Here is a 14,655-nt window from a genome sequence, read left to right as displayed (position 1 = left end):
AGATCTATAACGTACCAAAAAAAACATCAGATATATGTAGAAAACATAATTTATGCTTACCTGATAAATGTATTTCTCTTGTGGTGTATCCAGTCCACGGATCATCCATTACTTGTGGGATATTCTCATTCCCAACAGGAAGTTGCAAGAGGACACCCACAGCAGAGCTGTTATATAGCAACTCCCCTAAATGCCATATCCAGTCATTCGACCGAAAACAAGCAGAGAAAGGAGAAACCATAGGGTGCAGTGGTGACTGTAGTTTAAATTAAAAAAATTACCTGCCTTAAAATGACAGGGCGGGCCATGGACTGGATACACCACAAGAGAAATAAATTTATCATGTAAGCATAAATTATGTTTTCTCTTGTAAGGTGTATCCAGTCCACGGATCATCCATTACTTGTGGGATACCAATACCAAAGCTAAAGTACACGGATGAAGGGAGGGACAAGGCAGGTACTTAAACGGAAGGTACCACTGCCTGTAAAACCTTCCTCCCAAAAATAGCCTCTGAAGAAGCAAAAGTATCAAATTTGTAGAATTTTGAAAAAGTATGAAGCGAAGACCAAGTCGCCGCCTTGCAAATCTGTTCAACAGAAGCCTCATTTTTAAAGGCCCATGTGGAAGCCACAGCTCTAATAGAATGAGCTGTAATCCTTTCAGGAGGCTGCTGGCCAGCAGTCTCATAAGCTAAGGGTATTATGCTTCTTAGCCAAAAAGAAAGAGAGGTTGCCGAAGCCTTTTGACCTCTCCTCTGTCCAGAGTAGACAACAAACAATGCAGATGTTTGATGAAAATCTTTAGTAGCTTGTAAGTAAAACTTTAAAGCACGAACCACGTCCAGATTGTGTAATAGACGTTCCTTCTTTGAAGAAGGATTAGGACACAAAGATGGAACAACAATTTCTTTATTGATATTCTTATTAGATACTACCTTAGGTAAAAACCCAGGTTTGGTACGCAGAACTACCTTATCCGCATGGAAGATCAGATAAGGAGAATCACATTGTAAAGCAGATAACTCGGAGACTCTACGAGCCGAGGAAATAGCTACCAAAAAAAGAATTTTCCAAGATAAAAGTTTGATATCTATGGAATGAAGAGGTTCAAACGGAACTCCTTGAAGAACCTTAAGAACCAGATTTAGGCTCCATGGCGGAGCAACAGGTTTAAACACAGGCTTGATTCTAACTAAAGCCTGACAAAATGCCTGAACGTCCGGAACATCTGCCAGACGCTTGTGCAAAAGAATAGACAGGGCAGAAATCTGTCCCTTTAAAGAACTAGCTGATGAACCTTTTTCCAAACCCTCTTGGAGAAAAGATAATATCCTGGGAATCCTGACCTTACTCCATGAGTAACCCTTGGATTCACACCAATAAAGATATTTACGCCATATCTAATGGTAGATTTTCCTGGTGACAGGCTTTCGTGCCTGTATTAAGGTATCAATGACTGACTTGGAGAAGCCACGCTTTGATAAAATCAAGCGTTCAATCTCCTGGTAGTCAGTCTCAGAGAAAGTAAATTTGGATGGTTCAAAGGACCCTGAAGTAGAAGGTCCTGTCTCAGAGGCAGAGTCCAAGGTGGAAAGGATGATATGTCCACCAGATCTGCATACCAAGTCCTGCGTGGCCACGCAGGCGCTATCAATATCACCAATGCTCTCTCCTGCTTGATCTTGGCAATCAGATGAGGGAGCAGAGGAAACGGTGGAAACACATAAGCCAGGTTGAAAGACCAAGGCCCTGCTAGAGCATCTATCAGCGTCGCCTTGGGATCCCTGGACCTGGATCCGTAACAAGGAAGCTTGGCGTTCTGGCGAGATGCCATGAGATCCAGCTCTGGTTTGCCCCAACGATGAATCAATTGTGCAAACACCTCCGGATGGAGTTCCCACTTCCCCGGATGAAAAGGCTGACGACTTAGAAAATCCGCCTCCCAGTTCTCTACACCTGGGATATGGATAGCTGATTATTATTATTATCTTTGAGACTTCTAACATCGCTAGGGAACTCCTTGTTCCCCCTTGATGGTTGATTTAAGCCACAGTCGTGATGTTGTCCGACTGAAATCTGATGAACCTCAGAGTTGCTAACTGAGGCCAAGCCTGAAGAGCATTGAATATCGCTCTTAGTTCCAGAATATTTATTGGAAGGAGTGTCTCCTCCTGAGTCCACGATCCCTGAGTCTTCAGGGAGTTCCAGACTGCACCCCAACCTAGAAGGCTGGCATCTGTTGTTACAATTGTCCAATCTGGCCTGCGAAAGGTCATACCTTTGGACAGATAGACCCGAGATAGCCACCAGAGAAGAGAGTCCCTGGTCTCTTGATCCAGATTTAGTAGAGGGGACAAATCTGTGTAATCCCCATTCCACTGACTGAGCATGCAAAATTGCAGTGGTCTGAGATGTAGGCGTAAAAACGGCACTATGTCCATTGCTGCTACCATTAAGCCGATTACTTCCATGCACTGAGCCATCGAAGGGCGAGGAATGGAATAAAGAACACAGCAGGAATTTAGAAGTTTTGATAACCTGGACTCCGTCAGGTAAATTTTCATTTCTACAGAATCTATCAGAGTCCCTAGGAAGGAAACTCTTGTGAGGGGTGATAGAGAACTCTTTTCCTCGTTCACTTTCCACCCATGCGACCTCAGAAATGCCAACACTATGTCCGTATGAGACTTGGCAATTTGGAAGTTTGACGCCTGAATCAGGATGTCGTCTAAATAAGGGGCCACTGCTATGCTCCGCGGCCTTAGAACCGCCAGAAGCGACCCCAGAACCTTTGTAAAAATTCTTGGGGCTGTAGCTAACCCAAAGGGAAGAGCTGCAAACTGGTAATGCCTGTCTAGAAAGGCAAACCTGAGAAACCGATGATGATCTTTGTGAATCGGAATGTGAAGATAAGCATCCTTTAAATCCACTGTAGTCATATATTGACCCTCCTGGATCATAGGTAGGATGGTACGAATAGTCTCCATCTTGAATGATGGAACTCTGAGGAATTTGTTTAAGATTTTTAGATCCAAAATTGGTCTGAAGGTTCCCTCTTTTTTGGGAATCACAAACAGATTTGAGTAAAATCCCTGTCCCTGTTCCTCCTTTGGAACTGGATGGATCACTCCCATAACTAGGAGGTCTTGTACACAGTGTAAGAATGCCTCTCTCTTTATCTGGTTTGCAGATAATTGTGAAAGGTGAAATCTCCCTTTTGGGGGAGAAGCTTTGAATTCCAGAAGATATCCCTGGGATATAATTTCCAACGCCCAGGGATCCTGAACATCTCTTGCCCACGCCTGGGCGAAGAGCAAAAGTCTGCCCCCTACTAGATCCGTTACCGGATAGGGGGCCGTTCCTTCATGCTGTCTTAGAGGCAGCAGCAGGCTTTTTGGCCTGCTTACCTTTGTTCCAGGTCTGGTTAGGTCTCCAGACCGACTTGGACTGAGCAAAAGTTCCCTCTTGTTTTGTATTAGAGGAAGTTGATGCCGCACTTGCCTTGAAGTTTCGAAAGGCACGAAAATTAGACTGTTTGGCCCTTGATTTGGACCTATCCTGAGGAAGGGCATGACCTTTTCCTTCAGTGATATCAGCAATAATCTCCTTCAAACCAGGCCTGAATAGGGTCTGCCCCTTGAAGGGAATCTTAAGCAGCTTAGACTTTGAAGTAACGTCAGCTGACCATCATTTAAGCCATAGAGCTCTGCGCGCCTGTAAAGCAAATCCAGAATTCTTAGCCGTTAGTTTAGTCAAATGAACAATGGCATCAGAAACAAAAGAATTGGCTAGCTTAAGTGCTCTAAGCTTGTCAAGTATGTCATCCATTGGAGTCGCTACCTGTAAGGCCTCTTCCAGAGACTCAAACCAGAACGCCGCAGCAGCAGTGACAGGAGCAATGCATGCAAGGGGCTGTAGGATAAAACCTTGTTGAATAAACATTTTCTTAAGGTAACCCTATAACTTTTTATCCATTGGATCTAAGAAAGCACAACTGTCCTCGACAGGGATAGTAGTACGCTTTGCTAGAGTAGAAACTGCTCCCTCCACCTTAGTCCCGTGTGGTGGCGTCTATTGGAAACATTTTTCTAAAAATAGGAGGGGGAGAGAATGGCACACCTGGTCTATCCCATTCCTTAGTAACAATTTCTGTAAACCTTTTAGGTATTGGAAAAACATCAGTACACACCGGCACTGCATAGTATTTATCCAGTCTACTCAATTTCTCTGGCACTGCAATTGTATCACAGTCATTCAGAGCAGCTAAAACCTCCCTGAGCAACACGCGGAGGTGTTCAAGCTTAAATTTAAATGTAGACATATCAGAATCAGGTTGCATCATCTTCCCAGAATCAGAAACATTACCCACAGAAAGAAGCTCTCCTTCTTCAGCTTCTGCATATTGTGAGGCAGTATCAGACATAGCTCTTAAAGCGTCAGTATGCTCTGTATTTCTTCTAACTCCAGAGCTATCTCGCTTTCCTCTAAATTCAGGTAGTCTGGCTAATACCGCTGACAGTGTATTATCCATGACTGCCGCCATGTCTTGTAAAGTAAACGCTATGGGCGCCCTAGATGTACTTGGCGCCATTTGAGCGTGAGTCCCTTGAGCGGGAGTCAAAGGATCTGACACGCGGGGAGAGTTAGTCGGCATAACTTCCCCCTCATCAGATTCCTCTGGTGATAATTTTTTTAAAGACATAATATGATCTTTATTGCTTAAAATGAAATCAGTACATTTGGTACACATTCTCAGAGGGGGTTCCACCATGGCTTTTAAACATAATGAACAAGGAGTTTCCTCTATGTCAGACATGTTTACACAGACTAGCAATGAGACCAGCAAGCTTGGAAAACACTTTAAATCAAGTTAACAAGCAAATATAAAAAACGGTACTGTGCCTTTAAGACAAACAAATTTTGTCAGAATTTGAAAAACAGTGAAAAAAGGCAGTAAATCAAACGAAATTTTTACAGTGTGTATAATAAGCTAACAGAGTATTGCACCCACTTGCAAATGGATGATTAACCCCTTAGTTCAAAAAACGGATCAAAAAAACGATATAGACGTTTTTTAACAGTCACAACAAACTGCCACAGCTCTGCTGTGGCCCTACCTTCCCCAATAAACGACTTTGGAAAGCCTATGAGCCCTTTAGAGATGTCCTATAGCATTCAGGGGACTCCTGAGGGAAGCTGGATGTCTCAGTCTGTAATTTTAACTGCACAATAAAGCAGTTATTACAGTTATTACAACAGTGGAAAGCCTCTGGAAACTGTTTCTAGGCAAATTTAAGCCAGCCATGTGGAAAAAACTAGGCCCCAATAAAGTTTTATCACCAAAGCATATATAAAAACGCTTAAACATACCAGCAAACATTTTATATTGCAAATATATGAGTATTACCTCTGAAAGTAAGCATGATACCAGTCGTTATTAAATCACTGTATCCAGGCTGTATCCACTGTATTCACATCTCTAGAAAAAATTATAACTGCACATACCTCAAAGCAGGATAACCTGCACTCCATTCTCCCGCTGAAGTTACTTCTCTCCTCAGTCATATGTGAGAACAGCAATGGATCTTAGTTACAATCTGCTAAGATCATAGAAAACACAGGCAGATTCTTCTTCTATTTACTGCCTGGGATAAAATAGTACAACTCCGGTACCATTTAAAAATAACAAACTTTTGATTGAAGAAAAAAACGAACTATATTTTACCACTTCTCTCTTACTACCTCCATGCTTGTTGAGAGTTGCAATTGAATGACTGGGTATGACAGTTAGGGGAGTTGCTATATAACACCTCTGCTGTGGGTGTCCTCTTGCAACTTCCTGTTGAGAATGAGAATATCCCACAAGTAATGGATGATCCGTGGACTGGATACACCACAAGAGAAATATGTATTTAATAATAAGTAGAACATATTCTTTTATGTGAAGAACATTGGAATGTGAAATATTAATATTTTCATGTTGTGTTAGCGCACTTGAGAATATGCGTTCGGGTTTGCGCCTGAGTAGGGTGTTAGGTTATTTTTCCACTTTTCTTGCTCCATTAACTTCTATAGGGGAACGTGTTATCACAGTCTCGATATTCTAACTTCTGCTTTTTGTGTGCATCGGGTTAGTACGTGAGTGAAAACTTTTTACTTTCAACTTGTAAAATGAGCGCTACCTGACGTGCGCAAAATGCTTACTTCTATCAGAGTTAGTGATAAACTCATAATCTGGCCCATAATGCATAAAAAAAGATTTTGTGAAATGTCTCTGCATGGCCACAAGTTTCTGATCATCAGGCCACAGATGTTCTCAAAATAAAAAAAAAAGGGGAGCGAGACAAGTGAAATAAACAACAGATTATGATATCACATCTGGGTTTTCAGAAACATACATTAATACAACTTATCTCTAATTGGGAGGGGTGTAAAGGGAAGGAGAGGGTATGAGTGTGGAAACTGCTAAAATGCTAACACTGAAATAGAGACAGTAAAATGGACATTAGTATTACAGAAAAAACTATAGTGTTATAATAAAAAGTAAAACTAGGGCTATTTGTCGACATCAACCCAAAGTAACATGTAGGAGACAATTTATCAAGCTCTGTATGGCTCGTCAGAAACAGAAGTTATGAAGCAGCGGTCTAAAGACCGCAGTTCCATGACTTGTCCGCCTGCTCTGAGACAGCGGACAGAAATCAACCCGATCGAATACGATCGGATTTATCGACACCCCCTGCTAACGGCCGATTGCCCGCAAATCTGCTGGGGACAGCATTGCACCAGCAGTTCACAAGAACTGTTGGAGCAATGATAAATTATGGATGTGCAGCGGACACGATACGCTACATTGTATCATGTCCGCTCGCGCTATAATAAATATACCCCATAGAGTGACGCACAATTAGCAGAGTATATAATGTTATTTCTGCTCCCAGTAGAAAAGTACATTTAGAAAAGGGTCTTTTTATATATATAACTGTAATCCGTTTTTTCAAGTGATCATACAAATCTCAATTTATTTTGACACAGATTTTATCGCATCATTTAGGAGCTCAACAATTGAACTAGCAAAGAGAATTAATGTATTTTGCAACAATATTTAATTTTCATCAATTCATTTATTGGGCATTACATTAATTATCACAACAATAAAATGACAATTAGTGGTGAACTTCTTTTAGGTGAAAACCCTCATGATGCAATGCTAATCAGAATATTTTTGTTGAGTTTAGCTTTTGTTAATAAAATGTTTCAGTTCGTTAATAACATTTTGTAGGATACAGATACCAATTTATTAATACAATTTTCTCATCTGTGTAAAATGTCATTCAAGTTCAGATTTTTGCAATAGTCTAAAATAATGAAATGTTCATGAGAATATTTATGTTGACTTTAGCTTTTAATAAAATCTCATCTGAGAAAACTGAAACAACGCAATGTTCATCAGAATATTTTTCTTTTCATAAGGTTTCATATACTAGTTCTTTTTGGTTTCATTGGTTTCAATTTGTTCATAAAGTGACTCCCTGTTTATTTTATTATACTTTGCTGAAAAAAGGATGGGCTTTTTATAGAATACCTAGGCATTATATGAAATGCCTAGGTAAAGTATATAAGGTCAGGCATCCTATATAATGCCTAAGGCAGTGATAGCTAACCTTGGCCGCCCAGATGTTTTGGAACTATATTTCCCATGATACTTAGGCACTCTGCAGTCTGGTTGAGCCTCATGAGATATGTAATTCCAAAACATCAGGGGTGCCAAGGTTAACCATCAGCCTGCCCACTAAGATCCAACAAAACCTGCTCCTTGCATCTTCGGTTAACACCTCTTGCCACGCGAGACTGCAGGACTTCTCTCATGCATTCCTTACCCTCTTGAATGCTCTCCCTCAAGCTGCCAGACTTTTCCCTAATTTGTCTTCCTTTAAACTCTCCCTGAAGACATTTTTGTTCAGGGAAGCCCACTACCCACCTCAGTAACAAATTAATTTCACTTACCTAATAATTGCCCTTATCGAACATCATTCTTACTCTTGCAGTCCTCACCTCCTGTTTCACACCCTCCTACTCTTCTAAATTGTAAGCTCCCTCGGTAATTTGACCCTCAGTTCTCACTGTATATGTTTAAAACATTTTTTTAAAAAAAGGCAAAATTGGACAATTATATTTTTATTGAAATGAATTGTACCCTTGGACAGACCAATAGAATATGTTGGCACTTTATAAATAACGTGTGTGTGTATATATATATATATATATATATATATATATATATATAAATGCAATGCCAACCTATCCTTTATAGACAGTAAGAAAAGTGCTTAAGGTCCACAATACTTTCAGGCCCACAAAAACATTTTGCAGCTGAAAACAATCTTAATTTTTTTTTTTAATCCAAACTCTCTAATCTAAATAGATAACTTACTGACAAATGTACCTATAATACACTTCTAGGATTTCTGAAGCTCCAGGTGGGGGTGTTCTCTGTCTCAGCCTCCCTCCCTGCTTCTGTTTCTCAGTGACACTGCCTGTTATTTTATGATACTGCTGTCAGAGTGCACAGCTCAATAGGCTCAGCCTCAGATCATGAAGTAAGGCTTATGGTTTGGGGGGCACAAATTAGGCAAGTAACTATGCACGTGAGGCCGGTGCTCCCCGTGGCCCCCTTTAGTGGTGACAGAGCTCGGCCATAGGCACCAACCGAGAGGTGTTTGATCTTATCTAGACATTTTATATAAAAGGTACAATAAACCCATTTTTTTCTTTCAGAATTTATAAAGAACATACAATTTTAAATAACTTTACAATGCACTTCTATTATCAAATCTGCTTCATTCATTTGATGTCCTTTGCTGAAGGAGCAACAATGCACTACTTAGAGCTAGCTGAACACATCTAGTCAGCCAATCACAAGAGATAAATGTGTGCAAGCACCAATCACCAGCTAGATCCCGCTTGTGCAGGATATGTACATATTCTTTTTCAACAATGGATACCAATAGAACAAATTACATTTGAAAATAGAAGTGAATTTAAAAGTGATGGTAAATTCTAGCGTTTGTGAAATGCTAGGATTTACCAGTGGAACAAATAAAGGGGACTTTCAGTCATGAAATATAAAATACTTCATGTTGAAAGTTCTTTTATTTGTTTGAAGTGTTCGCTGCACTGAGCTTCTCAGGCAGCCCATGGGAGAATGCTATTTTGCTGTAAGGTGACGTTTCCACCTCTTAGCCAATAGAAGTGCGGGCCAGCTGGTGCCAAGCTGGATAAGTCCCCTTTATTTGTTCCACTGGTAGATCCTAGCGTTTCACAAATGCTTGGATTTACCATTACTTTAAAATAACATGCTCTTTCTAAATCATGCAATTTAGTTTTTACTTTCCTATCCCTTTTTAACAGAAATGTTTAAGATCTCTAACTTAGTTACACTCAGAAATTGAAGATGGATTTAAGTTTTGTGAGTTGAAGAATGTCATTTTTGTAGAGGGAAATGTTACAAGTGTCTGTTAACATTTCTCTGATCAGTTTTAGATATAAATTATTCTGTTGAAATAAAAAGAGTGTTTGGCAAGGAGTAATCCTCACATCTTTTATTTGATATCTTAAAGGATTCTGACAGTATTAAATTGACTCATAATTTAGCTGCAATCCAGTACAGTGCAATAATTCTCTTGATGCATCTTGGAAAAGGCAAAGCCGACTCATTCAAATGTTTTTTTCTGCATCAGTAGAGATAAAAATAAGATCTATAGTAAAGTCCTGATCGTGGCACATAATCTGAATGACTTTGATATTATCATTTGCCTCTCTACTGGGCATGAAGCCAAGTTGTTCCCAGCTGGGCAGAATGGTGTTGATTCTATTGGTCAGTATTTTCATGAAACGTTTGACATTTATATTTAAAGAGAGATAGCAGAAAAAAAAGTTGGTTATTGTTCATGGAATTCCTTGATTGTGGGAGGATTTTCTAAAATATTAGAAGTCCATTGTCCAGAGAAGAGAATAGCCCTTGTAGGTGTGAGATTTAAACTAGACTAAGGGGTAGATTTATTAATGGTCAAACGGTCATGATTTGCCTACTGGCGGCCAACTGGTCTCTAGCAGGGGCCGTCAATCATCCTGATCGTATGAAAGGTGGTGGACAAATTAAGGAACAGCGGTCTTATGATTGCTGCTTCTTAACTTCCGTTTCAGGCGGACCTGAAACAATGGGGCTCCAAAGTAGCATCCGCTGCTTAATAAATAAAGGAGCTTGACGGCCCGTGTTTCTGGCAAGTCTTCAGACTCGCCAGAAACAGCAGTTATGAAGCAGCGGTCACAAAGACCGCTGCTCCATAACCCTGTCTGCCTGCTCTGAGCAGGCGGACAGGAATCACAACAATTCAACCCGATTGAGTACAATCGGGTTTATTGACACCCTTGTTGTCGGCCCATTGGCCGCGAGTCTGCAGGGGGCGGCTTTGCACCAGCAGCTCTTGTGAGCTGCTGGTGCAATGTTAAATGCGGAGAACGTATTGCTCTCCGCATTCAGCGATGCCTTGCGGACCTGATCCGCACTGTCGGATCAGGTCCGCAAGACATTTCTTAAATATGCCTCATAGATGGGATTTATCAGCATTTTTCCTTCCACCAATGTTATTTTTTACTTTTCTTTTCTTTCTGTCTCTGTTTTTTTTAGTTCATCCCTAGGATTGTGAGAAGGGTTTATTAAGTGGCTCTCTGTAAAATGTAGTATTTAATCTTTTCAGAAAGCTGCAAATACAATAGCTGGTTTAGGCAAAAGTTAGAAAACCTAGGTTACTGAATTTGCTTTTTGGCCTCTATAGGCAGTGTGGGGAAAGTACAAATGTGTACACAAAAATGTGGTAAAAAACTATTCAGTGGCTATAAGATGTCTACACAAACTTATGAATTTTCTGTTTTTTGAAATGTAAAGACAGAAATAACAACAATGTAAATGTCAGAAACACAAATCCAGACAAAAAACAACAACAAATAGTTCATTATTAGGAACACTTTAAATAATAAAAAAAAACCTACAACAACCTGCCCAACAAGAAGTCTCTATTAACTATGCACATCTAGACATTCCTTCAAATTGTGAGGGGATCTTCTGCGTACAGCTCTATTTAGGTCATTACACAGACTGGGTTATTCTAGGACTTGGATTTTCCTTTCCTGAAGCCATACCTTGGTCGACTTGCATGTGTGCTTTGAGTCATTGTCATGTTGGAATGTGAAATTCCTCTTCATCTTCAGCTTTCTGACAGAGGCCGGCAAGTTTTGTGCCAAAATGTCTTGATATTTAGAGCTATTCATTTTTCCATCTATCTTGACAAAAGCCCCTGACCCAGCTGAGGAGAAGCAGCCCCAATGCATGATACTACCACCACCATGCTCTAAAGTTGGTACGGTGTTCCTTGGATGATAAGCTTTATTGGCTTTTCCGCCAGAAATATCTTTAACTTTTTTCAGACCATAGCACATTTTACGGGAGTGGGGTGTTAGAAAAACAAAAACCGGCACAGAAAAGTGCCTTTATATTGTGGTCTTTGGGAACTGTGTGTTCCCAGTAAATATATATGTATGTGTTAATATGTGTACATACTCATATCAACACATAAAAATATACGAAAATAGTCATATACATATAAAATATGCTGCCATCTCTGCTCTACTTACTCCTTCGCTGCACGATATTCTAATGACGGCATCAGAATGAGGAGCCTATGGAAGCACGCTCTTATGAGCACAATGCTACCGTGCAATGCGACACAAGGTCGCGTTCACATTGCACCTAACTTGTAATACCAGCTCACATTAGCCTGCACTGGTATCACAAAATGGAGCGCAAATACTGTTGCAGCGAAAGCGATATATTGTTCTCCACTTATAATCTGGCCCAAAGTATATAAATAAAAAAATTAATAATTATACCAAGTGATATTCTCTCTGTTATCTTTTTCTTTAGGTGTGCAACAACGAGCAACTATGATCGTGATAGACAATGGGGATACTGCCAACAAAAGTCCAGTAAAGAAATAAGTAAGTCACAAGAATGTGCATAAATTAAATAGTTTATTGGTTTCAATGGATCAGTGTTTCAATGGATCAGTTGTCTGTTGCTTCTAAGAGGCCCATTTATCAAGCTCCATATGGATCTTGAGGGCCTGTGTTTCTGGCGAGTCTTCAGACTCGCCAGAAACAGCAGTTATGAAGCAGCGGTCTAAAGACCGCTGCTCCATAACCCTGTCCGCCTGCTCTGAGCAGGCAGACAGGAATCTCCACAATTCAACCCAATCAAGTATGATCGGGTTGATTGACACCTCCCTGCTGGGGGCCAATTGGCCGCGAGTCTGAAGGGGGCGGCGTTGCACCAGCAGCTCTTGTGAACTGCTGGTGCAATGCTGAATACGGAGAGCGTATTGCTCTCCGCATTCAGCGAGGTCTTGCGGACCTGATCCGCACTGTCAGATCAGGTCCACAAGACCTTTGCTAAATAGGCCTCTAAATAACAGAAGCAAATGGAATACTTCTAAAAAGGGCTGGTTTATAAGACATGGACATCAAGGAGGTGGGAATGTCCCCTCCTTATGTTCTGTGTCCCTTATGACCCCTTTTTATTTTGCTGACTGAGTTAACTTGCAGCTTAAAGAGCTGTCACTGCCTCTGTATGGTCTGAACTCTTGTGAGTAGCAAGATCCACATAAATCAATGGTCATGGCTTGACCTCCTTATCTCCCCATTCACTGCCCTCAGCCAATGAGCACAGCAACATACCTGTCAGCATTTCCTGGCTGCTAAATAGGACAGGGAAGCTTAGACTGAGTATGTTGGATAGTAAACAGAGTTATTGTCATTCCATGGGTGGAGTCATGATGAGTGGAGCAAGATGTGTCCTGTTACTGGAGGCTTTCTGTAATCTTGTGGACACTGGCATTTTATATGCACGGCCTCACAAGAGTGGTGGAGTCACAGGCATAGCTGGAGCAAACTGTGGGAATTACTGGGGCAAACCATGGTTGCAATGGGGCATGTCATGCATGGAGCTATGACAGTTCCTTAAAACTGGAACCTCAAGGGTCTGTGAGCGTAAGCGGCCTAGACCTCCAAACTGATGACTAACCCACAGGTATTATGTGCAATTTTATAATTTACATTTATAAAACATCCAAACATTATATGCGATCATAATTAACATTCAGGTGATTATATTTAGTTGTTTGCATGTTTCATTGTTTAAAAATGTGATGTGAGCTATATATTTTTAACTTTCAATAATCAAGGATGCAATTATTTTTATTATTGTGATCTGAGCATGTGCAAAACCCATAATATTGTACAAAAAAAGAATCATACATTCAGACATGATATGCACTTTGAAAGAGGCCAGATGGGCTTTCAATGGATCAATGGTTGTTGAAATACAAATGTTCCAAAAACCATGAAGTAAGCTGATGGATTGGAATACCCCTGTCATGAAAGTATGTCAAACCCACATTAGAAGCAGGATTTCTAATTAATTGAAATGACTATGAATCGAAACAGCAATGTAGAAAACATTACACATTTTCTTTAATAAATTGGCAGAGACTCCTAAATCCCCAGTAATTAACTCTTTAAGGGACATGATAGTCAAAATTAAACTCTCATAATTTAGACAGAGCATGCAATTTTAGGAGACTTTTCAATTTACTTCTATTATCATATTGACTTTGTACTTTTAGTATCCTTTGTTGAAAATCACACCTATGAAGGTTGCTGGAAGCTAGCTGGTGACTACACATAAATGTTTCTTGTTATTGACTCAAACTTTTTTAGCTAGGTCCCTGTAGTGAATTTAAAGGGACAGTCACTCCAGAATGTTTATTGTTTACAAACAGCTAGATTACGAGTTTTGAGCGATATAGGGATTTTAACGACCGACACAAAAGCGGCGTTATTTCATCTTCCTATAGCGCTGCTTTTACAAGTTTTAAAAAAGCAGGCTTGTGCGGGCGATATGGTTGCATTGAGCTCCATACCGCACCAAAATCAAACGCTGCTTTGACGTGCTTGTGCATGATTTCCCCCTAGACATCAATGGGGAGAGCCGGCAAAAAAAAAAAAAACTAACACCTGCGATCGCAGAAACAAAAGCTCCGTAACGCAGCCCCATTGATGTCTATGGGGAAAAAGAAAATAATGTTTAAACCTAACACCCTAACATAAACCCCGAGTCTAAACACCACTAATCTGCTGCCCCCAACATCGCCGTCACCTATATACAGCTATTAACCCCTAATCTGCTGCTCCCGATGTCGCCGCCACTATACTAAAGTTATTAACCCCTAAACCTAACCCTAACGTAACCCTAACCCTAATGTAACCCTAAGCCTAACCCTAACACCCACTGACTTTAACATAATAAAATATAGCTAAATTAAATTTACAATTATTAACTAAATAAACCTAGGTAGACTAGTTTAACTACTTACCAACTACCTAGTTAAATTAAATACAGACTTACCTGTGAAATAAATCCTAACCTGCCTTACACTAAAACCTAAAATTAAAAAAAATTAAAATAACTAAATTACATAAAAAACAAACACTAAATTACAAAAAATAAGTAACAAATTATCAAAAATAAAAAAGAATT

General features: G+C 40.1%; 1 protein-coding gene across 1 annotated transcript in view; it reads left to right on the top strand.

The window, feature by feature from the left end:
- Positions 1-14,655, top strand: part of HGFAC (HGF activator) — a 337,074-nt gene that overhangs the window by 166,137 nt on the left and 156,282 nt on the right. Inside the window, exon 4 of the mRNA XM_053704187.1 lies at positions 11,986-12,059. Within this exon, the coding sequence (XP_053560162.1) occupies positions 11,986-12,059 (74 nt within the window). The remainder of the gene's footprint in view (positions 1-11,985; positions 12,060-14,655) is intronic.

Source organism: Bombina bombina, chromosome 2 (genome assembly GCF_027579735.1).
Source record: "Bombina bombina isolate aBomBom1 chromosome 2, aBomBom1.pri, whole genome shotgun sequence".
Taxonomy (NCBI): Eukaryota; Metazoa; Chordata; class Amphibia; order Anura; family Bombinatoridae; genus Bombina; species Bombina bombina.
Note: the sequence above shows the minus strand (reverse complement) of the source record. Positions and strands in the feature narration are given on the sequence as shown.